Here is a 26,858-nt window from a genome sequence, read left to right as displayed (position 1 = left end):
TGCAATGGCTTGAAAGGGTGGTTCTCAAGATTCCTTTGGCATTAGATATCTTCAAGTCCTCTGCAGCCAGCATAAACGCTAGCTGACATAAACTGGAAGTTGTCAGGCTTGACCATTCCCACATACGTGCAATTCTGTACTCATGTCTGTTTAAGGTCAAATTTGTACTGCTGGGTGATAAGGGTAGCATGTGAACTTGATCCTAATTAGTGTTTGTGGAATTACTGTCTATGTACCTGTCCTAGACAACACAGAGAGATTACTCACATTTTAAAAATAAATAAAAGTTTCCAAGGCTTAAGAAGTTGTCTTCACTAGTATGTTTTTGTGTTGGGCATATTTTTATGGTATATGGTAATACATTTTTAAAAGGGGTCTCTATCATGATAAAATCTGAGCTCTTCTGCAACAGGTATCACATGTGGCTGAGCTGAACAGCTGTATATGTGAAATTCTGAACTCCATTCAGCGAGTCTAAAGATTTAATTGTGTAACAAGCATTAACAGGGGTGGCTTCTTGAAACAGCTCCAGATCGATATGTGGGAGCTAGAGCATTGTCAGGAGGGAATATGTACACAATCATCTATCCTGTGTTTTCCAACACTATCCTTCTGTGTCTGATTAAATGAATACAGAATTTTCCCATGGGCCCCTAAATCTGAATTGAGGCCAGGTTAGATGCTCAAACTGTGACACGTTCAAACATATTGCCAAGAAAATGAATGGGAACTCAAATATCTTATTAAGAAATGCATTAAAATGCTTCATCACAATCCCGTAGAGTAAATTAGTATTCCCACACAGGTACATGAAATGTCTGGATTTAGGAAATGAAATGGCACAACTTGTCATCTGCAGTCTTCATCTTCCTTCTGTCTTTATGGTACAAGTCCCCACAAAACAGTCTCATTTTCCTGGTGCTCAATGCTTAAGGTAGAGTTAAGGCATCATCCTGCCTTTACCTTGTTTTATACTCCTTTTGAAGGTTAGGCTGGCATATGGTGTCTACACTTGCCAAGACTCCAGGTCTGGAGAAGCTGCGGAGTGACACAAACTTTACATGGACCCAATGATCTTGAAGCACACATGAAGGAAGAGAAAAAAGTCAACTGATTGTCCTATGAGGAAGGAAATTTTTGTTCTCCCCCAAGTTTCACAGATTACAACCTACCAAGGCTCCAGGCTAGTTGTCTCTTTGAAGTTTTTTTTTTCCTGTAAGTCTTCTGTTAAGGTTAAAATGGTGAAACACTGAGGATTGAGAAATTATCCTGATGAAATGTGGAAAAATAAAGTGAAAAACTTCTCTACTCAGTTTAAAATTGGGTTCAACTGAAGTGGTAGAAAACTCTACAATCTGGGGGAGTGAGATAAACTGCAGGGCTGTCATTTGCCTTTAGAAAACTAAACAGACACAGAAACTTCTGCATCCTGTTGGCAAAGGTTAGCATAGACTTTAGTGACTCAGTGTGGCTTTTGCAGTAAAATGTAGGTGTTTTAAGAATGCATGTATATTGGGTACATTTTCAGATGCATTCCTAGCAATTAGGTATATCAGTGTTGTGCAGGTTGACTGCTTAAGTCAGGAGAGGGAAATGCTTTTATGAATTTATGCATGTAAAAAATGTCCTCCACTGACTTTCATTAACAGGATGTGATATTCTGATTAATTATATTTTAGTTACATTCCAAAACAGTAAATAATATAAATAAACAATATTAAATAAATATGAAACAGCTTTAAGAATATATTTGATATTTTTTTATAGGGGACAGACTTGGATTTTTTTAAACACATTCCTTGGAATTTCTCACATTGCAAAAACTATCCATTTTTATGCTCTTTAAAGCAAATAAAAAATTTTTTTTAGCTGCAGAATAAAAGCACTAGCTTGATTTGTTGTGTTTGTATACTGTGTTCAGAATGTCACCTTGTCAATGATGATTTTTTTTATTTTTACTAATATATCAAAACAATTTACGTTTGTTGATATGTTTAAAAAATCAAGATTTTGGCCTACTACTATTATTTAGCACAATGTTTAAATGTAGTAACAGTTCATAAGATAGTATAGTTTGCCTTTTTAGAAACATAGGAAAATATGTACAAAAGCTCTAATGAAAGTGTTATAAGTTGCAGCAGTAAGCTCTTAAGAAGTGTTGGAATTTAGGTAACTTGTAGGTCTGATGCTGGTGGCCTGTAAAGTCCATGAAAACAGTGTTTTGAGTATAAAAGGTGCTCAGTACCTTGAAAAAAACAGGACCACCTGTCCCATACTGGGCACCCAAAAGTAGTGAAACCTTTTTGTCCATGTTGTTCTTGCCTATTTAAAGTGGAAATGGTATAATTGGCCTCACGAGATTGTTTGAAAGGCAGTTAATGCTTGTGCATACAAATAGTATAGGGATCAATTCCACTTGAAGACTTGTTAGAAAGGAATAATTCTGTCTTCAGAGCTGGATTTGAACACTGCTGTAAATCAAGCCTATGGTTATTTATTGGTGAATGAGATAAAGTAAAATACAGAATAGTTGTGCATTAATGAAGTGGGACCTAGCCTCAGTACTGAAAGAACTGGTAGCCTCCAGGTTCTGTGGGCTCATGGGTGTGACTGGTGGGTTGTGTCATACAGGCTTAGAGAGAGGCAGGGAAGTGTGGCTTGGAGCAAACTAGACTAATGTTACTCTGAGTGGACCTGAGTCCATCTTTCCTGCTTTCACTAAACCAAAGAAAACTCATCAGATGCTTATGGCTCTTTATGAGATGTTTTATTTCTTCATAATAGTTCTGGAAAGTGTTTCTTAAGTTTGCAGCTGACTGTAGTTCTGTATATAGGGCAACCCTTTAAAAAGCTTATAAAACAGTACCATAGTCTAAACCAGTCTGTCTGCAGTCTTAACAGCATCACTTCTGCTAGCAGAGAAGATGGATAATCATCAACTTAGAAATATTATATTTTTGGAGAAACTATATTTGTATATGTAGCTGCATAAGCATATAAACACTGCTGTGCATGTGTATGTGTATGTGTGCATGCATATTATGTCTATTTAACCACAGTGTGGCCTGGCAATAAACATGCAAACTAAAAAGGACATAAGAATCAAATAAGTGTAAAAAATGTGAGGTGTGTCACTTCAGCTAATAATCATGTGAAGCTGAAGCGAGTGAAAAGCCTTCCAGTGATTTTTGGTATTTCTCATCAAGGGCTGATTTGCAAGAGAATCTTGATGCCAAACTCCTTTTAAATATCTAAGTGTAGGTTCATGTGTGTCTAGGACTTCAATTTTATTTTATCCTATTGGTGCCTTTGGGATTTCTACCATCAAAATTCTGGCTTTGCTATTCCTTTCCTATGTACTTCTCTTCCAAGGAGCTGTAGAAGAAGTCCAGGTGGTAAACAAGTTGGTTATGGATTTTGCCACATAGACATGTATACCTGTATATTGCAGTGGTGTCAGTCAGTCCTGTGTGATTCCTCTCCTGCTTGGTTGAACTGCTCTGAGCTTGATCGGTATTTCCCTTTCCCAGTCCACAACTAATTTATTATAAAGACTGCTTACTTTACAGTTTACCTAAATTACTGATTCTTTCATGCTTGGTAATGTTGCAGACATACCATGTTAATTATTTTAATTGTCCTCTCACAAAAAACACTGATGAAAAAAATAGACTATTCATTAGAGTTTTAGATTGTATGTCCATTCTTATTTTGGGTCATGTATGACTCAGTTGTAGTTAATTGCAGTGATCTGTGAAAAAACATGAAAATTGACTTTTTGCTGCCTCCTTAGCACCATGAGAGTTTACCCAGTGCTGAAGACAGAGTGTTCTGTTCAATCAGTCTTGTGACAATTTTGAAAAAAATACAGATTACTTAAATAGATGTCGGAAGGAGACTTTGGAAAACCATCAGTGATGAAGGGGCAATAGATATTTTTTTAAATTCATATGCTTTTAACATTAATGAGTTTTTGTCCAGAAAGTGCTGTTAAGTAGGAACATTTATTGTTCATGTTTCTAAGTCCTTATTTCATACTCTTCCAAAGCTCTAAGCAGTATTTTATAAGTTGATTTTTTTTTTTTTAAACTGATGCTAAAGAAATAATTCTTCATGGGTCTGGAGGTTATTATTTACAGGATTTTTAGGGTCAGGACACTATACTGCCTGCTCCTTCAGTTCCTCGCACCGGAAGGACCTGCTCGGAGGTCAGGAGTTTAAACTGAGTGGAGCCAAATTCTTTAATTTGTCTGGGAAAAAGCTGGCTAAGAGTGGCATGTTATGAAACACTGTGTGAGTGTTCTTGCAGTATCTTTCAGATACTTTGCTGTTTTCCTAGAATTAAGTGCTTTTAGACCTGTCAGGATAACAGGTGTTATAAACATATTGCTTGCTCTTACAAATTAAATACTTGAAAGAGTATTTTGTAAATAGCATTCTTTTTAGTCCACTTACGTAAAAGGAAGGAAAATAATACTAGCTCTATATTTTTATTAATATTTTTAATATTTGTAGTAGTAGCAAAGAACTTGTACTTTTCTTAACTGTATCTTCTAGGATTATCTTGTTTTGAAATCCTACATTAAACACTCTCATATCCAGCCTGTAAAGCTGGGAAATAGCTCAGAACTCTGAATTCTATAAATACACCTATTTACTTTACCCAGAACGTCATTTTCCTGGACAGATTCCCATTTTTATTTAATCTTGTAACTTAATATAATTTATGTTTTCCCCAGCTGGGTGTTTTAAAATATATCTGGACCATCCAAAACATGTACAAGTCTATTTTCTTTTTTTCCTTTTGGGAAGAGTGGTTCAATATTTTTAATAGTTTTTAGTAAATAATCTTTGTGAAATACATGAAAAAAAGATGAGAAGCATTTTGGAAACACCAACCATCTGTGAAGTAATATAGTAAGCAGCGAGTTTGCCATTTTAATGTAAATGAGATGCAAAAACTATGATTCTGGTTTCACAGATACCATCTTTAGTTCTGACACATGTAATCCCATTTAATAGTGCTGCTCTTGGAATGGAATTAAACTTGACTTGGCCTATCAGTGAGATCAGAACCATGCTGTGTTTCTAAGTGCAGTAGTGTTATTTTGTCATTGTTTTGACTGATCTCTTCAATTTAACGAGCACTTTTTCCATCCTTGGTACACCAGGAATAATGAAGCACAATGGTGGCAAAAGTCCCAACAGAAACAATACCTATCATGGAAGAAGTCCTAGAGGTGGTCTTGGGACTAGGTTCTGTTGTGGTGTGTTCCAGGTGACACACCCAGTGCATGCACTTTGGACTGGAGTTTTGATAGGAGGAGATACAGTTGTGCCTTTGGGACACTGGATGATCTGTTAAAGTGACAGCAACAGCTTCTAAACAGTAATGTTGTATCACAGAGACGCTTGTGCATCTTCAGGATGCAAAGCAGTGCAGTCTTGTACTGTTTTTTTTCCTCTATATTTACTGCATGCAAATGGGAAGGGTTCTCTTTCTGTAAGAATTTTTTAAAATTAGAGCTTTTTGACTGACTACAGGGGTAGGAGTAGCAAGTCCTACTTCACAGGAATAAAAAAGGTTCGACAGCAGCAATCTTCTTCTTTATTATGGTTTATTCAAATTCCCTTTAAATGTGCAGAATGGGCTATAAAAGTAAGACCAACCTGACATAACATCTTGTCTATCTGTGTTGCCTATAAAACCTCAAAAGATGGCAAAAGAAATCCTAACTACATCAAAATAGAGAAAATATTTCCTCTGTGAGAAATAAAAATGTGTGCAATCTGTGGTTTAAAAATCTGAAGTGCAGGATCTGTTCTGATTTTAAGAATAGTTTTTATTGGAATGCTTGTCCACACGTAACATTTCATCCATCTGTGAATTATTAACATTACCTTAAACTTTAGTGGTGTGTTTGCAAATACTAAACTAGTTGCACAATGGGAAAGATTTTCAAAGGGACCATTGTACACACACTGTATCACTTGTTACACTGTCCTGTGCTGGTAGATCAACAGCAGTTTGGGGGGGTGTTAGCATGACTGATGGAGGAAAGACTGCTTTAAGCCTTGATCCTTCTTTGATCTACTCCATAGGAATTTGTCCAGTGATGTCAAGGTCAAATCTGTATGTGAAAAATGGCCTCTGTATAGCTGTGTTATTTTCCGTGGTGTAATGATTAAGGTTCTTTTCTTTCCCAAGTAAAATGCCTCACATTAACCTGGATAATACAAACATTCTGGAGGAAAACAAAAGCATTTTAGAAAAGTCTGGGCTGGAATCTTTGTTTCCCACAATTCAAGTAGCTCTGTGTAATCATTCAAAATTAGTCCAGAGTAAATAAAACGGGCTGCCAGACCATAGCAGTTAGGACAGGAATGTCATAGGATGTAAGTTTTGAACCATGAAATATCACATCTCATGTGACAGGAGTCAACTTGGGCAAGAGCATTAGAATCCTGGGATTTTTGAAGGTTTTGAACAGAAACTTACAGGGGAGCAAACCCCATGCTTCTTTTGTCTCTAGAAATGTAAATGAGAAATTAGTTGTAAATTCTATTCTATTTGACTTGGAAGTTATTTTTAAAGAAAGGCCACACAAAAGTTAAAAGTTTGCTACTGTAATGCGGCTACTTCACTAAAGAATTAACCAGGGCTTGGGAATTTGCCAGAGCTTGTTGCTTTTGGCTTGTTTCCAGTCAAGTCCTTAAGAAACCAACAACTTGTTATTGCTGTTAATGTCTTTGTGATCAAACACTGCAGTCTGCAGAAAACAGCAGAACTATGTTAATTCCTCCCATCTCATCAAAAACTGTGATTAAAGACTGCAGCAAAACATTTCCAGAGAAGTGCCACAGTTTTTTTGTAAAGCTATGGATTATGAAGTTTTCTGTGAAATGTGGTCAGCCAAATGTAAATTTTTTGCATCTAAGGATGCCTTTTTATATTGCAGTTCTAATCCTGGCTCAGGATCCATCTGTCAGCCAGGAGAGGGAAGCTGTTCAGATGGGAACAGTTGCAGCCTTCTGGTCTTTTAAAGTTCTCATATTTGGGTTTGTAGCCATCCCTTGTTCCACATAGGCAATTTTGTTTTCATATGTGGTACTCAGGTTATGGAGTTAAATACAGCTATGTAACATTGTAGGAATTACTGTTAATGGACAGCCAACCACATCAGCTCTGCAAAGATGACAAAGCAGCCACACTTTCAGTATTACTTATAAGACTTTTCACAACACTGTCATATATTTCTTCATATCACCCTTGTTGTAGAACCAGTCTCTTAGTATAAGTGCAGGAAGCTTTGATAAATCAGGTAGGGGTCAGGTACTTAGGAGAGAAAAGTGCAGCCATGAGGAAACCATTTAGGTATTGCCCATTCCTGTTTCCTAGGCTGCTGGTGGCCATGTCGTGGTCAGCCTCTCTGGTGCTGATAGCTGTGGTGGTCTCTGAAACAAGTTTATTGGAGGACCTGCTATTTTGTAGACTTGCTGAAAGACAAGTGCCTCTGTAAAAATAGGAGTGTTTTCACGTTGCAGTGGCCATTTTGGATAAGCTTTCGGCAGCGTGTCCCCTTCACGTATAGTCTTAAAACTAATATTTCAGATAGAAAGACTTTTGGAACTTCTCACTGCTGTCAGATTACTGAGGGAGGAAGAAGGGCTTCAGAAGCTGCAGACCCAGCTCACCAGAGGCAGGGGAATTCACTGATTTCCCTTCAGCTGACTTCACTGAACCTCCTGTCCTGTCCTCAGTCACTCTGGCCACATGTTCTGTGTGCGCAGCGATGGTGATGAAGCAGGCCGGGAAATTCATCTAGCAGAAAAATAATACAGAAAAACAAATATCTAACTGAATTATATTTCAGCTCAGCATCTAGCTAAATTGTTGGGATGTACCTGCACAGGAGATCTTAGAGGTATGGAGAAGGAATGGACCTGAAAAGGTAGAGAAAAGTTCTGGAATTTAATAATTTTCAAACAGGGGCTTTAAAAAGGCAGTTTATCTTTTGACACAGGTTTAGATTAGACAGTGTCATGGTATTTGCCATATTTGTAGGACAAGCAAAGATACTTGCCTGGTTCACTGAGGACTGTAATCTCCTGCAGGAATAAATATTTCCATTGACAAATTTTGTAGAAAATTTTGTTTACCTTTATCAAAAAAGGGAAATACATCATTAAGGGTACAGAGAAGATGGCTGCTGAGTGATCCAAAGGATCTTGAGTAAACTGGAGAAAAACAAAATAGTTAAAATAATTAAATGGAATAGACATTGAAATTACAAGTGGTAATTTTAAAGTGGTGGCTCAGGGAAATTGCAGACACTGAAGAAAAACTTGGACAAAGAAAATAAGAAAAAAAACATGACTTGGCACAGAGAAGCAAACAGGAAGAGTTCCAGTCAATATAATTGGAAAGAAATGTAAGTAGTTTTGAAACAAGAGATACCAGCATCATCAATCTGGGTCAATTTTTCGGAGAGAGAATTCTCACACACAGAATCTCTGTCTACTGAATTGTTCAAGTATTTTTGAGGATGTTCATTGCTTTTCCAGATGTGCATGTTACCCTTTGTGGTTTGGCTGAGATCAGAGAGACTAAACGAAAGCACAGCATGTATCAGGGATGTGGGAAAGTTTGTTCACCCTTTGCAAACTTTCCTCCAAATTGTAGCTGACTTGCAGTTACATACCATGTTAAGAGAATCAAAGAATCAAGATGGTTTTCTTTTCTTATATTCATTTCAGTTCCATTCTTAGGAAATGTAAACTCTACCTTCTTGTCCCTGACTACCTCATATGTTTCAAGACATCATTTCCCACTAACAACTCCAGCTCTCCTTCTGCTTAGTAAAAGAAGGAATATGTGGCATGGGATTTGTTTTCAGGAATCTGTGAGACTTGATACCCTGGAGGCTGATCTGAAGTTTTCAGAGAATGGTGGGGAAAGAGGACCAGAAGTACTATTTTGGAATATGAAAATATTTTGGAGCATGAAAATAAAGACCCCCCCCCATTGAGTTTATTATAATACTTTTTGTGTCATTGGATAGAGAATGATGTTCCTTTTATGTAGAATTGTGTAGGATATTTATTCTCACCTCCCCTCTAACCCTGTCATAGTCCTTTAGGAAAGCTGCTTAGCTTATTTTTAGGTCATCATTCTTAGAGTGAGTATAAAATGTTTATTTCAAGTAACAGTTACAGTACTTCATTAATTAATAACAAAATTAAGTATATTTTTAAAATATAAAAACAATGTATAATTTTTGGTCAGTGGGAAGAATGTGATGAGCAAGATTAAAGGAAGATGAAGAGGAAAAAGAAATCCAGACATCCATCAATAAATGAACAGATTATCAAAGACTGATGATTACTAATTGGAGGGTTAAATGATGAGTCATTTTATTTAGGTCAATAGAATACTGCCATATGAGATTGGAATCAGGCCTTCTCAGCAGTACAGTTTGCCATCTAGCAGTTTTAAGATGACCAGAGTACTTAATTTTCAGACCTCTCCTTGAGTATCACAGAAAATATTTCTGTTTGTATGGATGAATAATTCCATTACATCTGTAAACGAATTGTTTTCAGGCATTATTAGTTTGTATTATTTAATTTTTAAAATAAATTATACCCACTTTAGAAAAATAAAATCTGAGTTTCTGTCAAAGTCTTTGATTTTAATTAATGGTTGATCATGTTATGATGATGGAGAGAGTTTGATGTAAAACGGGATGCAGAATTTTACAAACTAGGTTTAGAATCTATGTTTTGTATGCTTATAATTCCTCTGATGACCAAGAAAAATTCAGAGCAATTAGAAATATTGGCTCTTAAGCTGGAGGTTTGAACATTATCTAGGGAAACATTTCTGTCCTACTTTGGTAAAAGCCCTTCATCACCATGGTACAGTAAATAATTGTTTACTCATGGTTCTCTTTCATTTGTACATTAGAAAAATAATTATTCTAGTACCAAGTTGATGAATGTCTCAATTTGCATCCCATGTGCTTAGTTTTTTATAAAACCTACCTCATAATCTACCTTTGTTATAGTTTTTCTAATTCTAAAGCTTTTTCTGAAGAACAACTTCCGGTACTAATTTTTTTTGTGTTTGATATAAGAAGATGTGATTCAGTAAATCACTTGTAGACTTTCCTGTCTCTTTGACGTTTTTGAGTTCAGAAGTGTTCTGCAGCATAGAGATGCGTTTAGATTAAGGGTATAATTTCTTTTTAATGAGGTAGCTGTGACCCTCCACCTGCAAATATACTAGTGATGCCATCCATGATCATATTAGTTTTGCTAATTCATTCTGGTACATAAATTACAGTGTGAGTGCCTACAGATGGCTTTTCTTTTGTTACTATTTCTGCAAAGCACAATGTCTCTATCGAGACCCATTCTGTGGCAAAACCACAGAAGATGAACACTTATTTTAAAAAATATACTGAAAAAGGAGGCTGTGCTCATTTGCCAGAGGACTTCAACAAACAGGGCATGACTTCATCAGAGACCACACTGTGTCCTCCTGCACATCTGCCTCTCTTTGCTGAAGGAGAACATGCAAGGGAAAAAAGAGCAAATACAGAATATGACTTGACTTGAAGCTGGGCAGAGTCAGGGCCGTATCCGTGGGCATGCCCTATGCGTGGTGGGACCAACCACAGGGGGCACCTGGCTCTTCAGGATCCTGGGATCTGCCTGCCCAGGAAGGTGCTCCCTGTCCTCCTCCCAAGAGCTGGGACTCAACCACTGCGGCAGCACCAGTGGCCTGGCTCCTATGCTAAGCAGGTGGGGTAAAACAGGGGGAAAGGCACTTGTGGACCCTCCCTAGAAACTCCCTTGTGTCAAATGCAAGGCTTGTAAGGCACAGCAGTTTGTTGCCTAGGGGGATCAACTTGTTTTTCTCATGAAAAAGGTTCGCCTACAGAGTTGTGCTGCCTTTTGGACAAGCTGCTGACTCCATGTTCAAGTTGAAAAGAATGCTAAATGATCCTGAAAAACTAAGAAGTCATTTTGTTTTGCTTTTTTTGACTTAGTATCAGTATTAACTGTGCACAGGACATATGCATGAGTCTTGTATTGAACCTGGGATTGGGGCTTGTTTCCTTTAGTGAAGAAATGTGTATTTTTATTGTGATATACCTAAGTGGTGATACTTTACTCGTGAGACTTGATGCGCATTGTGAGAACAAGGCCTTGCAAAATCTTGCCATCTTTTTTTTCCTGTTCAGTGGGCATGTGCAGAATTCTGAAAAAAGATAATTGATTTGGTACCTATATCTGTGTTTTAAATTCCTCTCTGAAAATATGTGCAAATGGTTGTTAAAACCATACCATGCGTATCGTAAATAAAGTGTAATTAAAATTGGATGGAATGAAAAAGCTTAAGAAGTGTTTGAAGAGCCTGTCTTGGGATGCATTATTGGATATTCCCCTCTCTTAAAATGCAAATTGTGTCTTTATCAGTTCAACGACTTCTTTCTGAGGCTCTGTACTGAAAAATTGTTTTTATTTTATTATAGCTAATTATTATTTTCAGAACAGTTGTGGTCTGAGATATTTGTATTGTACACTAATGACTGAGATATGGAACAAATTTATTTCTAATTTTCTATCTTTAGTAACCCTAAAAACTTATTTTATTTAAAAGACCTTTTTCAGTATGGCGCTTCTCCCCCAGGTGAAAAGATTTATTCTGTTTTCTTCAGGAAGGAGGCACAGCTGGATGAAGAAGGACAGTTTCTGGTCAGAATAATTTATGATGATTCCAAAACCTATGACCTGGTTGCAGCTGCAAGCAAGGTCCTTAGTAAGTAATACAGATATCTTCTTGCCCCCTCATCACAAAAAAGGAAATACCTCTCCTCCCTGCCAAATCTGTGTTCTCTAGTTAAAGAGGAAGTGAAAGGAGAGTATTAGTAAAGGAGAGATTTTTTTTTAACATCTAAGAAGAAAGGATTGTGGGTTTTTTATTTCTCTTAAGATATTTTTATTCCTTTTATTCCTTGAAATTATTTTTATTACTTCCAAAGTATTCTATCTTAAAGTGAAGTAATATACCTCATCCACAGAGGATGGGCAGTGTTACAAGCAGCCATGAAGTAACAATGTACTGCTGCATGTACTTTGCCAATACACCCAGGTTTCAATCACTACTGCAAGAGCAGTGAGTGAATGAATGGCTGAATTAATCCTTGATCTCTGCTGAGCAAGCATGCTGAGCTACAGAAACATTTGTGACATGGGCACATTTCATATCAGCCACTGATTTGGGTTGCATTCATTTTCAGTCATTGGAGCTCTCGTCTAGAATTTGAAAGGTAGAATTTTGCCCATCAGCATTATTCTGTCTGCAGACCCAAGTGTGGTATGAAATCATTCTGCATCACTAGTTAGCCAAGAACCTCTAAGACTGTGATGCCTGTAGTAATGTTGAACTGGAGCAGCTGATGTGGTTTCATGCTATTGTAAATCAGAATTAACTCTGCTGAGGTGAGCACTACTAACAACCGAGTTCCTTTAATTTCAAGTAGTGATTTATTGTCTGTATCAAAATCTAAAATACTATACATGCATGAAATGCACAATGTGGTGAAGTAATAATGGTAATTGATAAATCCTAACAAAATTCCTGTATTGAATACTCGTTATTTGCCATATGAATCCTGAATCTTGCTATTCTTTTACTGGAGACCTCTGGATCTGGGTAGAGTTTAGGTACTGTCTTTCTTGTTTATGAATACAAGGGTAAAGTAATAAGAGAAGTGTGTGAAATACAGTGTTCGAACTGAATCATATTTTCCTGTCTTAACTAGATCTGAATGCTGGGGAAATTCTTCAAATGTTTGGGAAGATGTTTTTTGTGTTTTGTCAAGAATCTGGTTATGATACAATTCTACGTGTCTTGGGCTCAAATGTCAGAGAGTTTTTGCAGGTAAGAATTTGGTGCCAAATTATTTCAGTTAACAGAAGAACAGGAATTTTCATATGCAGCAAATTGGGGAGGGGTGTTAAGTGAAAGGACTTACCTTGTTTATACTAACAGCAAATGTGGTCTTCAGATTTGTAGGGTATTTCTTTTAAGTTATCTCTGACTAATTATAGATAATGGCTATTTCTAATTGTATGTTATGTACAAAACTAAGGCTCATACACAGCTTATCTCTAAGACATTGTCTTTCATACATGAACTGAGGGTGAGATAAAGCAGCAGTGTTTAAGTCAATTTTTGTGCTTTCCTAATTGCAGAACAGTGTGATACTGCACTATAAACCAAAACAAAACGAAAATGATTTTTCAATAGCATGGAAGAAATGTAGAAATGTAGGGACTTCTCCAAAGTGTTATTTTTTAAGTGTAGAAAAAAATGGCCTTCCCTTTTTTGTCACCTGAAAATTGTTCACTTCTGAAAGCACTTTGGATTTAGGATTTGTCATCTATATCACTCTTGGAGAGAACTGTGTACTGTAATGAGTTTAAGAGCAGTGAACTGGAGATTGCCCAAAAGCTGAGTGTCAAATCTCTATTGATTTTCGCTGAAAATTTAGCAGCCTCTTGTCATCTGTACCTTTAAAATCTCCCCAACAATATGTGAATAAGCAGAATGCATGGTTTACTGGGTTACTAGAATATTCTGTGTCTAACTGCCTGCCCCAAAACCTGCATCATTCCAGAGCATCCTGGATGGAGTCAACCTAGACTTCTTGTAAAAATCCCATGAATTGTAGTTGCTGGACAGACAGGATATGTGTGTGTTCCAATGTGTCCATATCATATGTGATCTGTAAACCACTGTCTGTCTGTGGGATGTGATGTCCTATATATTTCATAGCTTCATTCACATGCTGCCCTTAAAGGCAGCCTTCAGATAAATGTAATTTTTAAAGGTAACTTACGTAATGAAGTTGCAGTTAGGGTTGAGCAAAAATAGGGGAGGAGGAAAAAGAAAGTGTAGTTGGCCCATTGCTTCATCACTTTGGTTTCTTATATATGGGCCAGTCCTTCCCTATTCCTTTCCCTTATGCTCTTTTCCATATAGTATACTTCTCTTTTCATTCCTTACTGTGTGATGATAGAAAGATTGGACACATTTGATAAGCATACCAAACATCTGTAAAATTAGGAACGGCTTACATTTATATTCTTGTAATGACAGTATTTTAAGCTGCTTTGTTTGAATATCAGTATTAACACAGGATATTGGCTGTTATATACTTCTGTAAATGTTAAGAGGACTAATGTACTAGTAAGCTGTGCCAAAAGTGTACTTTTTAGCTTTTTATTATGATAGAAAGTCAGTGTCATCTGTGATTTATTGCTTTTGCATATTCCAGCAGTCAGATTAGGTCAGGAAACTACTTTATGTACCTGTTATAAAAATAAGTGCAGATTTAGTTTAATGTCCTGAACTTCTGTCAGATTCTTAAAATACATAATAGAGTTCCAAAAGGCTCCTCTTGAAATCTGTACTGAGTCCAGGATATATGAAATAATTGAGGATTGCAGGTTTTTTAAGTATGTGAAAATAAATCTTGTATTTATATTTGTTTCCTTTGACATCTCAAGAAAATTTAGTTTATTCATAGTTGAAACACAAGTACTTCAAGCTTCGTGAAAGTGGAAAATAAAAAGGGCAATTAAATCGAATATTTTTACTTCCTAAGAATAACATGGGTGTGAAAATTTTGCAAATCATATTGAAAGACACTGCATCAAAGAGAAGCAGTGGTGAAAAGAGGTACCTCCTGGGGAACCCAGAGTGGGCTTTTATATTAAGTTCAATAGCTTTCTACTGAATGAAAATCAAACACTGGAGTAGTTGTTAGTTCTCTCATGTAGTGAATAGTTTACATAGCTACTTAGTTGTTCATTATTGCAGTGTAACAAAATTCAGGGGACTAATTCCTCTTTTAGATAAGTTTCCAGATGCTCTGTACCACACAGCACTGAACAGCATATCTTTGTAATTCAGATGCCAATCACAACTCGCATTTTTACATGGGCCAAGATCGTGCCTGATTTAGTATCACTGGTTGTTCTTGCTTGGAAATCCCTTAGTGTTTCACCATGGAGCTGATCACTGTTCCACAAAGCTCTAGAATTAGTGTCTCTGTCCCAGCACAAGCGCTAGCATACATCTAGGCAGTCTAGGAGACAAGAATTCAGTGAGAGAACTTAAGCTATTGTTATCTGTACCCAACCGCACCTCTGTCTCACAGCATCTGAACATACTAGGAAAAAATACACATTTGTTTTTCCAGAAGCTGCAATATCAATTTAGAATGGATCAAACACAACAAAATATAGGAGTAGCAATGACAATATCTAATTGTGAGTGATTTCAGCTCCTTGATTTGGAAGAAGATGTCTACTGCTTCTTGACTATGTGTTGGAGTGAGGTTTTGAATAAAATAAGCTACAAGCCTCCCACTCGGGATGATTAGAGAGCAAAAACTGAAAGGCATATCACATGGACTCACCTGTGACATATCACGTGGACTCACCTGTGACACTGCTTGGGGTAACCGTCATCAGTAATGGGGTAGAAGAGTAGAAAAGTAGTTTTGCAGAATGGGACTATTACCAGTTGTTAGCCAAACTTGTGCCAGATTTGTGTTAATAATTAAGAAAACCATCTGATAAAAATTCTATCCTTGTCATTGACCATTTCCCATAACAAACTCCTTTTGAATTTCTTTTGGTGTTGATGACTGTGTAACTGGAAGATTATTGGCTTTTCCCATGTGTCTCCTTAAGAGGTTTTTTCCAAAAGGTCAGTGTATCCTGGCTGTTTCTGAGGCACATATATTGAAACCAAAATTCTGCACTGTTAAGGAGATCATGGGGCAATCTCTCAGAGCCAGTCATCTCTTTTTCTCTTTTCTCATTCACACTCTTTCAAAGCAATCTCTTCCAATTTCATTGTTTTGAACCCTGCAAAGATCTTACAGAATTTGCCTTTAAGCATTATGTTTTTTGCTGTTGAATGCCCACTAACAGCTGGAATGAATTGACTCCTGGATTGTTGCCTCTCAAAGTTTTAATTTGGAGATGTTGATATAGCAACAAAACCATGGATTTGAAACATGCTAAAAAACTGAAGGAGGAAGTTTCAGGCTGAGTGCATCCCACGGAATTCATTTCTAGGAGTCTCATTTCCTCTGGAGGCCTCCAGAAGAGGCAACTGTTCAAGCATTTCACAGCTCACGTGAAATTAAGTTCAGTATTCTTCCACAAATTTGATGATTGACAGATGCTTGTGAAAGGTGGAGAATGGCCCAGACACCACAGTGCAAAATATTTTCACCTCACTTCCTGTGCTGGCAGAAAACAATATGCAAAGCCTTGTGGTAGCAGTTACTTGCAGGGCGGTGAGAGAACAACATTTAAAATGTGCAGTAATGTTCAGGACTTAAGCTGTAAAGAAGTCGCATAAATTTTACAACAAAAGTAAAGCATTATGTGGGTTGCAACACTATCCCACAAACTAGCTTGTTCTTTCTGTTAAATATACAATAAATAGCAAACCAGAGTCTTGACAATTGCTTCACAATCAAAGTTGGGGCATTGTTATGTTTTAAGTGTGATTTTGATCTCATTGTTCTCTTTAATGTTGTTATTAGGTATGCGTATCAATTTATAATTTAGCTTTCCTCTCCAGATCACAATATGTCTGGTCAAGATTTAAAGTTATATGCATAAGATGTCAAGGATATTAGCTGGAAAAATAGATCTTTTCCCTTTCCTGAAAAACTTCCTCTGAAACATTATTATGGCAACTGTGATATGTTCAGTTTATTCTGTGGATTTTTTCAATTATTCTCAATGAAAATACATATTTGTGCTTGGTCTTTCAAGCATTTAAATCTTTACTTTAAAGTTTGAAACTTAGTCAGACCCTATAAACTTGGGCTGACTGTTATGATGTCAGAACTAGGCTTTTTCATGGATAATAAGGAGAAAGATTTATGTATATTCAGACATGCTTATTTGTACTTGACTCCTAAATTAGTATCTGAAGAGGAGATGATAGAGACTAGAATTGGAAGGGATGAAAATGGATGAGGTACTGGATTGAGAATCACACACAAGGTCTTTAGTCCTAAGAATGTTTCAAAATACAGCATGGTAAAACATGAATTCTTACTATCTGGAGTAATTATTAATAGTTCTAATTTTTATGCCATTCATTGTCCAAATATTGCCATGGTAGATAGAAAGAACATTGTGGCCTACCTGAAAAGCCTGCTATGATGGCACTTCTCCAAATAATAAGGCAAATGCACAGAAAGAATGAGCAGTAAGAGAAAAGGGATGTTTGGATTAGACAAAATATGTACTTGCTTTCTTCAGAAATACTAAGTGATTGCCTTATAATCATGTTTTTAATTTCTTCTTCTAGAACCTGGATGCTCTGCACGATCACCTCGCTACTATTTACCCGGGTATGCGAGCACCTTCCTTTAGATGCACTGATGCAGAGAAGGGGAAGGGGCTCATTCTGCATTACTATTCAGAAAGAGAAGGTCTTCAGGATATTGTCATTGGAATCATTAAAACAGTAGCTCAACAGATCCATGGTACAGAAATAGACATGAAGGTAATGTCTGAAGTGATATAAACACTGAAAATTTATGTCATTAGGACGAGATCAAGAAAATCCAAAGTAAAGTGGTGGCAAACAGTAATTTGCATTGTTGCTGTCTTCTGTGAAGCAGTGCCATCAGTACTGGCTCAGGAAGAGACATCATAATTTGTGTTGCTTTGAGGACACATCAACCATGTGCTGAGAAAGCCAGCACTGATTTGCAAGCAAACCCAATCGAGAGCAGTTCAGCACAATATGCTCTTATTCAAAGGAGATGACATGTATGGCTTATTTGGCATATATTTTATATTTGGTATATATTTCTCACTGTCTGCTGTGTTCTGTGGGAACATGGACATTTTGTCTTTGCGTCCCAGATTCCTCTGTGTACAAATTGTGAGGATGATGTGCATTGGTGAGGCCTGGCTGGTGAGCAGTGTTTTGCTCCCAGACTGCATGCCAGGTCCTTCCCAGAAACAAGGTATGTTTGTGGGTTTCATACTGTCATTGTGTGGGAGTGTGACTGGATATGGACCTACAGCCCCAGAAATGAAAAAATGTTCCTCAGTCACAGAGTTGACATAATGTCATGTGTGCTAAAGTCACTTGTGAAATGAGAAAGAGGCTTCTGCTTTATGTCCATACAGAGCAATGGAAAGATTTAATTGATCGGGCCTTGCATGTGGAATGGTATAAAATCAGAGCTTGATCCAAGGTGCAGATATATGTGGGGGGGAAACAAAAAAATGAAACCTTTTTGCTGTTAGAAATATTGCAACTGATATAAAATACTTTTCATCAAGTAGAAAAGCATCTAAGCAGGTACAGGAAGCATTCCTTTTTTTTTAAACTATTCCCTAATCATATTATATTTCTAGCGGAGTTTCACTGTATGCTTGCTCAGAAAATCCTTTCCAGTTTTGTGAGTTTATTGCAAAAACATGATCTTGCTCAGATAAGAAATTTACAAGCAGTACAATGACAAAAGATATTTGTACTGCTGTATCAGAGTATTTGCCTTTTAGCTTTCCTGTTATAAGCTAGCACAGGTTTATAGTAAATGTCTAGTTGTATATACTGTGGTGATATACTTGTGTCCATGTTAAGATCCTGTTTTGTAGAAAACCGTATTTCAAACTTTTGCAGCAGGTGTTAGTAATCAGATACAGAAGGATGCAACAGAATCAAAACAATCCTCTTCTTAGATACCTGTTTATTTATAAAGTGTTGAGAAAGACAAGGCGGACCATGATGGAAAATTGGCTGCAAAAGCGCTGAACCTGCTGCTTGACAAGAATTTCTTTTGGTAGCACAGGCAGCTTAAGCAGTCATCTTTCTCTTAGTGCTCGAGCTTGTCCTACAGCAGCTTCTTCAGCCATGTCTCTCCAGCTGGTGTCAAGTTATAAAATAAACTTGACTGAGGAAATGAACTGGGTTATTTTTACCTACATCTGTTCCTTTATGTGGTTCAGTGTTCTGTCAGAGTTCTGCCAGTGTAGTTGAGGGGTCCTGCAGAGGCAAAAGTGATCCATGGGGAAGAGGAGAAATCTGGGTTGTCCACAGCAGCTTCCAGAACAAACTTTTGACAACTGTGTCCTCAGTCTGAATGTTACTTTGCTGAGAAGATTGTATCGATATCTATCTAGGACTTCTCACAAATAACATATTCCAACAAGGTTTAAATGTTTATTACATATTTGCTTCTTATTTTCATTTGACTTTTTTAGGCTTTTATTGAAATTTTATTGTTGTACTGTAAATAAATAGAAATTTAATACTATTGGTCAAACCTGTTGTAAGTGAACACAAAATTTAATTTAAATCCATGCTGTTCTTCCAGACTGTCAGAGCCAAAAGCACATAGGTGCCTAAAAATAGTATTACCTCTAAATTGAAGAAAGTGCATATTGTCTGTGTTTTATTTTGTCTGTTATCCTGTTTTTAATTTTTTCCCTATTACAAAGTCACATGCCCTCCACTCTGAACTTTTTTTGTCTCTGCTGCTTAATAAAGTCTAGCTTTTGACACCTTTTAAGACATTAAATAGCACTGTACTCCATGAGTAGTCAGAAACATCAGTGGTAGATAAGCAGAGACTAATCAGCTACTTGATTCTGTAAGGTGAGAGTGCCAAAATTTGCAACTTAGCCACACAGACAATGAATGTCTACCACCATTACTTCACAGGTCACCTATTAATCAGTAATGGTATGGAGTGAAGGTTTTAAACTCCAGTGTGAAAACTGGGTAGTTTTATTGTTCAAAAAAATGAGATCAGGAGAAGAAAATTGACAGATTTCTTTCATCTCTATGCTTTCCCTCATAATTCAGTAAATTAATGCTTTTGTGTTTTAGTCTGTTAGTAGCCCATTGCTTGAAATAGCACAGGAAAACAATGGAGTTGCTTTTCATCCCCTCAGTTTTTGTGGACAAATCAATGCCTCTTCTGTAAAATTTTTGTGTTGGACTTAAATTAGAATTTTGCCTAAGGAAGAATTGGGGTTTTTTTTGAAATGATAAAAAACTCAGTACCTAACCCAAAGTTTCTGATGTTATTGTGGAAGTCATCTTCTGACTTTTAAGTCCTGAGTTGTCCTTCCAAATCTTTTTATCCAAAGGATTTACATCAACACAATAAGTTCTGCAGTTCTCTTTATATTAGTGTGAAGTTGATATCTGCAATTTGATAGTTAATACTTTATTATCCACTTTTCTTCTCTATCTGTTTAGAGCAAATGCTTACATAAATCTCCTTGAGAGAATACATGCTTCTAAGTCTATATATTCATGAAATGTTGTTTGAATTTGTCTAATATATTTACAAGGCTCTGTGAAGGTGGCAGAAGACCTTAATTGTTTCCAATAATAGTGCCAGCGCTCAGTCCATCTCACCATAGAAGTGTGTTTCCTGGTGTTCAGACAGCACGTCCTCTGTTTCAGTTTGGACCCATTACCTCTTGTCCTGGCACTGGGCACCACTGAAGAGAGCCTGGCTCAATCCTCTGTGTCCCCTCCCTTCAGGTGTTAGTGCTGAGCTGAGCTCCTCCCAAGCCTTCTCTTCTCCAGCCTGGACAGTACCAGCTCTTCAGCCCTTACTCTTCTGAGAGATGCTTCAGTGCCTTGATTGTCTTAGTGGCCCTTGCTGGAGAGAGTGGACCCCCTGTGGTACCTTCGTTTCTCTTTTGCACTGAGGAGCCCACAATTGGACACAGCACTCTAGGTGTGAGGATCACCTACCTCAGCCTGCAGTGAAAACTTAAGGAATCATAATGATCACAGGAGGAAAAAATAAATATGGAGAAAAATGTTTTGTTTTTGTTTTGTCCCAAATTGTTTTTTTAGGTGGAGAAATAGCTAAATAGAAAATGTATCACCTTTCTTCAATTTCACACAGAACAATTTTGTATATACACACATATATATATATATACACATATTTATACATACACGCACACACACACACACACACAGAGGTATGTGTTCTTCTAAAATACATTAGGGCTTTCTTTTTCCAGGAAATGTGCCTTTTAACACCTTGGGTATGTGTGTGCTGAAGGCAAGGAAAAAAAAGGTGTCAGTTTGTCTCTGTTAAACTTTGTTAGCATGGAAAAGAAAGCAGTTTGGTTTGAACTTGCATTCAAAATTGCAGTTGAATATTTCAGAAAAGCCCAAGTTGACATTAATTGATTATTTGATTCAAATCCAGTTTGCCTTGTCTTCCCTGATATGATAATCCATTTTTAGACAAATAGAGATAAGACTATATAATTTTTGTAGCAGGCATTGTCTCAAGAATTGTTGTTGACTTTGAGAACACACTAAGAATATTCATGTTCTGCTAGTCTCAGTATGATAACTAAAAAATCATCATGATGCTGGCGACGAACTTTGTCATGAGATCTCTGTTAGCAACCTACTGGCTATGCGTTCTCTTGCTTCACTTGTGAGAGGTTGTTTGTGTATAAATGAGGGTGACCTGTGAAGGTGAAGTTAGAACAGAGATTCCCTCAAAGCTACTAATGGTATGGATCAGAAAAGAGTGTTGTACATAATCCAACAGAGTCCGAATATCTGTTGGGAAAACAGACTTCTGCAGTTTTGTTATTATCTGAGAGCAGACTATTAAAATCTTTCTTTTACACAGGGAAGATGTTTTACAATATAAAATGAGAAAAGATCAGGGGAAGTCTTGACAAGATGGTAATTTCAGACTGTCTTATTAGTAATGGCAATGTAAGAAACAAAGCCAAGATGTGACCAGCTGGAGCACTGACCTCACAACTACTTGGGTACTTGTCATGGAGGACAAGCAGTACTGATCCACATTAAAATATGTATATGACGATAAGTCAATCATGGAGCATGATCAGCCTCTAATTCTGACACAAGTGCAGCTGGAAACTCCACTGTCTCCAGACTTGGGGGTTTGGTGCATGAGACAGTCTGCACTGAAACCAGCTGCCATGTGAAGACATCCCCAGTTTTAACTTTGGATATGCAAAACTAAGAGTGGTGCCATTTCCACAGTGAACTGCTTTGCCTCAGGATCATTCTGAAACAACTGCAGTGAAATTTGTCAAGTAGCATTGCACAGTCAATTTTGATAAGAAGAGATGAAGAATTTCATCCTGTATTGACCTTTAAATGGCAAAATCTCCCTGATTTTGTATTAATCTTCACAATTTCATGTAAAAAGATCCCTGTCAAAGGACATTCTGTCCTTCCATGATGAGATATGAGTGTGTCCTGGGGTTATACTCAGATCCACAGAACTGAGTCTTGTCTTGTAGACACATCAGTGACAGTTTTAACAGATAGCATGTGTTCATTATACATACTGTATCGCAGTGATACTGCAGATTTAATATCTTGTGTGTAGCTCACCAAATACATTAAATGACAGTAATTTTAAAATAACTTTTCTTTGTATTGCCCTTCCCTGAAATATCAGTGTGACTTTTCACTTGATTAACCAAGGACAAACTGAAGATTCATCTTCTGGAAAGCACAGGCAGGTTAGCAGTTTGATGTTATATATTCTCTTTGAAACCAGGAGTGATTTCTCCCTTCAGTTTTAACTGCAGTTACTATGGTGATTGAGCTCTTAGATGTGGTGAACTGATGTCACTTCACCAGCTAAGTCTGCGGGGGAGGAAGAATTAGACGTGATTGCTGGCTTTGTTGCTTCTGTCACTGAACTTTCATTTGTCAAGCATTTATCAAAGGCTTCTTCAACAGTATTTAAATGATACTGAAATTTTGTGGCTTGCAAACTTTGCTTGCAGAATGGAACAATAGGTAAGCTCTATTCTAGTTAAGCTTAGCAGAGTGTCCAATGCAGATCTTTATGCCAGACAAATATCTGGCCGGTTAGGTTGGGTTTATAGGTACAAAGGTGAAGAGACAGAATTTAACATATTACGTTAAAGGCCAGAAGTGCTTATTTTAAATTTGCTGACAAAGTGGATGAAATCACGAGATAGGAGATTAGATAGTTCATAAAGCAACACTTTGAAGTAAGATCCAGGACTGGAAATTACCTGGAAGCATAGATCAGTTCTAGAGATAATTCTACACAATTTGAAAAAAGTTTCTATGTATGATCTCAGCCATCCCTGGCTACAATAACAGTAGTATTAAAATAAAAGCTGTGGGACTGTGCATGAGTGACAGTAAGTAAAAATTAAGACTCTTAACTGCATTCTGTTAATCCTCCGTATGGCCATTGTCTCTCACAATTTCAAGGATAATGATTTAAAGGAAGAGGAACACATGGAAAACCATGCCATAACTGGAGAATAGCAAAGCACTTAAAACACCTATCTACAAACGGGATAAAAAAGAAGTAGTAAAGAAAGCAGACATCTTCGCAATCACCAATCATATGAAGTTCAACAAGGGGAAGTGCTGGATTCTGCACCTGAGATGGGGCAACCCTGGATGTTTGTACAGACTGGGGAATGAGGTGCTGGAAAGCAGTGCCACGGAAAGGGACATGGGGGTCCTGGACCCTTTGATGGCCAGTTGAATATGAATCATTGTGCCCTGGCAGCCAGGAGGGCCAACCGTGTCCTGGGGGGCACGAGGCAAAGCCTCACCAGCCAGCTGAGGGAGGGGATTGTCCCGCTCTGTTCTGAACTGAGACGGCCTCACCTTGAATATTGTGTGCAGTTTTGGGCGCCACAGTGTAAGAAAGATATTAAACTATTGGAGAGCGTTCAAAGGGGGGCAACAAAGATGGTGAAGGGCCTTGAGGGGAAGCCGTATGAGGAGTGGCTGAGGTCACTTGGTGTGTTCAGCCTGGAGAAGAGGAGACTGAGGGGAGACCTCATTGCAGTCTACAACTTCCTCATGAGGTAGAAGAGGACAGGCAGGCACTGATCTCTTCTCTGTGGTGACCAGTGACAGGACCCGAGGGAATGGCCTGAAGTTGTGTCAGGGGAGGTTTAGGTTGGATATTAGGAAAAGGTTCTTCACCCAGAGGGTGATTGGGCACTGGAACAGGCTCCTCAGGGAAGTGGTCACAGCACCAAGCCTGGCAGAGTTCAAGAAACATTTGGATGATAATCTCAGGCACATGGTGTGACTCTTGGGGATGGTCCTGTGGAGGGCTAAGGGACTCGATGATCCTTGTGTGTCCCTTCCAACTTGGTATATTCTCTGATTGTTTGATTCTGTGATGACCTGGAAAATTTAGTAGCTGATCTTTCTCTGAGTTACTTACATGTGCAATAGAACGAGAAGACTAATGCAGCACATGGCTATAGAGCACCTAAATCAGGCTTCTGCTCTGAACTGTCCTCTGGAAAAGCATCTCTTTCCTTCAAATGAGTAGTCAAATAGGAGAACAAAGAAATTAGGCATAATTTCACAATAAAATATTATTTTGTTGTTTTACACTCCTCTATTTGTATAGGACCACATAAAGGTTCCCCAGCCCATCAATTAGTGTTTCTGACATTTTTGGAGGAGAAATATTTAATAAACTAAACATTTTAGGGATCAAATGCAGTGTTTTTGCATATCCATTCTGTTTTCATATTGTAACTGTTAATCTCTTTGGTCAAGACTACATTTAAAGGGCAGAATCAGGATACGTTAGGGATTTTGAGGAAATTTTTTTTTTGCCTCAGTGGCTTTAGATCAGACTCTACTTGAAAGTAGAATCAAGTGCAACATGTTCCAGAAAGTTGCTGCTAAACAATACTGTGTAAATAGAATTGTTCTGTTCCAGTCATTAAATCTAATTAAACATGAAAAGAAGTGAATTTGGCCTCTCAAGGTAAATTATGTTATTCTATTAGTTATTAGCTTTAATTATACTGCAATACATGACTCTCAGTCCAAACAAAATAATCCCTATTAATTTCATATTTTTTACTAACTTTGAGTAAAATTACTGAAGTGTGAAATGCCGTATTGAAGACACCTTTTTGAGATTCCACCAAAGTAAATGACTCTAGTTTTGCTATGATTTCAGTTAATATGGAATAAAGCCCAGAGAAGATTGTGCTTGCTTTTAGTTTTGTGTTTTGGCTTTGAACTTACAGTGTGCTGGAATATGTAAGGACTGTATATTCAAACATCTGTTCTACCTACCTTTCTTTTTGCTGTCAGTGAAATGCCCATCCTCTGGTCAGCACTGTTTGCTGTTGTGTTACAAACCTTGCAAACAGCTTTGATCAAAATAAGAATTCAAGTGATCTGTGTAATTCAAGACTCACCACAGGGTCAAGGGGAGGGGAGCATCCTGTTTTCTGGCAAGTGCCAAGAGCAAGCATAACCTGAGCTTTGACCCCTGATTTCAGAATGTGCATTTCACTCCGGCTTAATACATTGTATTTGGGTGATCTTCAATATCTTGTTCTTGCAGAGAGCAACTGTGGCTAAGCAAAGGCATACTTATTCACTTGGAATTATAAAGATTCTAAAATCAGAAATTTTCATTATAATACAGTATTTTTCAATATGCAAATATAATTCTTGAATTCATCTTTCTGCTCTAAATACATTCCTGTCTTCATAGTAGCATTCCAGTTACTAATGAGTAGTAGTTTTCAGTTTTTCATTTTCCCTTCATTTTTCCAGGTTATTCAACAGAGAAATGAGGAGTGTGACCACATTCAATTTTTAATTGAAGAGAAAGAGTCTAAAGAAGAGGACTACTATGAAGACCTTGACAGATTTGAAGAAAACGGTACCCAAGAGTCTCGCATCAGTCCCTATACTTTCTGCAAGGCCTTTCCTTTCCACATAATATTTGACAGAGATCTGGTGGTCACGCAGTGTGGCAATGCCATATACAGAGTCCTTCCACAGGTTAGATGATTCGCGTGCATGGATAGTCATAGAGATTCATAATGCTGGATGCTTCACAGATTAATTATAAAGATTAATAAAATAGATTTAGAATTCTCTGTCTGAACAGAATTCCCATGTAAGCGTATAATATTTACTGCATTGTGTTTCTCTTGTTTGATAAAGGACTGTGAAAATAGCCCTGATTCTACAGCAACTCTGTTCTTTATGATTGTGTCCATATGCAGTAAGAGAATAAGCTTGAGCAGAGAAAATCTGGCCATCCCCACAATTCAACTGATTCTTTCTCTTAGCTCACTCCAAGCTACATATGCTATGAAAGTGGCAGATAGCTCTTTAAAGTGGATGTGAGATGGTGTAACTTGGCCTGGGGTTCAGGATAATGGTCTTGCCCATTCTGCTATATAATTTAGCAGCAGGTACAGATTCTATATGTATTACTTGACAGTAATGCCTTCAAATACTTAAGATATCAGATGCACGATAACTAAAGAGCAGAACAACAGAAATTGTGTCATACTTTCTTAGCTTGTGCATCAAAAGCATCAGTATTAACTAAGATGAGCCAAACAAACAAAGTTTGTGATATGTATATATGTGTTCTGAACTGAATGCAGCTGCTGCAATTTCCTCTAGTTATTTACAGTAAAAGGGTACTCAGAGGTTCATTTAATATTTTATATTCTGTATGTATGTGGATACCTCTGTTTTGGCTTCTGAGAGCTGACAGTGCTTCTAAAAATAAGCAACAGGTAAAAGCAGTAAAAGGAGAAAAGCAAAAGAGAAGATGACAAACCATCAAATTTTCTTTACAACGATGTAAAGACTAATGCTGCATATACTGTGTTGTTTCTGAATCATTGATGTAGTTTTAAAATGCATTTTTACGTTGTTAGCTTTTTCCTGAATTTGTTTTTTTGGTGATTTCCCTCAG

General features: G+C 37.4%; 1 protein-coding gene across 2 annotated transcripts in view; it reads left to right on the top strand.

Moving 5' to 3' along the window:
* Window positions 1-26,858, top strand: part of GUCY1B1 (guanylate cyclase 1 soluble subunit beta 1) — a 43,008-nt gene that overhangs the window by 4,441 nt on the left and 11,709 nt on the right. The window contains exons 3-6 of one of the 2 annotated variants that reach the window (XM_039381528.1): window positions 11,699-11,827; window positions 12,834-12,952; window positions 17,420-17,617; window positions 25,694-25,924. In XM_039381528.1, the coding sequence (XP_039237462.1) occupies window positions 12,860-12,952; window positions 17,420-17,617; window positions 25,694-25,924 (522 nt within the window). In that variant the 5' untranslated portion in view covers window positions 11,699-11,827; window positions 12,834-12,859. The remainder of the gene's footprint in view (window positions 1-11,698; window positions 11,828-12,833; window positions 12,953-17,419; window positions 17,618-25,693; window positions 25,925-26,858) is intronic. The other variant, XM_027739563.2, reaches the window with a different exon arrangement.

This window comes from Pipra filicauda, unplaced genomic scaffold (genome assembly GCF_003945595.2).
Source record: "Pipra filicauda isolate LSUMZ 115617 unplaced genomic scaffold, ASM394559v2 scaffold22_size4397567_pilon, whole genome shotgun sequence".
Classification (NCBI taxonomy): domain Eukaryota; kingdom Metazoa; phylum Chordata; class Aves; order Passeriformes; family Pipridae; genus Pipra; species Pipra filicauda.
The sequence above is the reverse complement of the archived record's forward strand: the minus strand, read 5'-3'. Positions and strand labels throughout refer to the sequence as shown.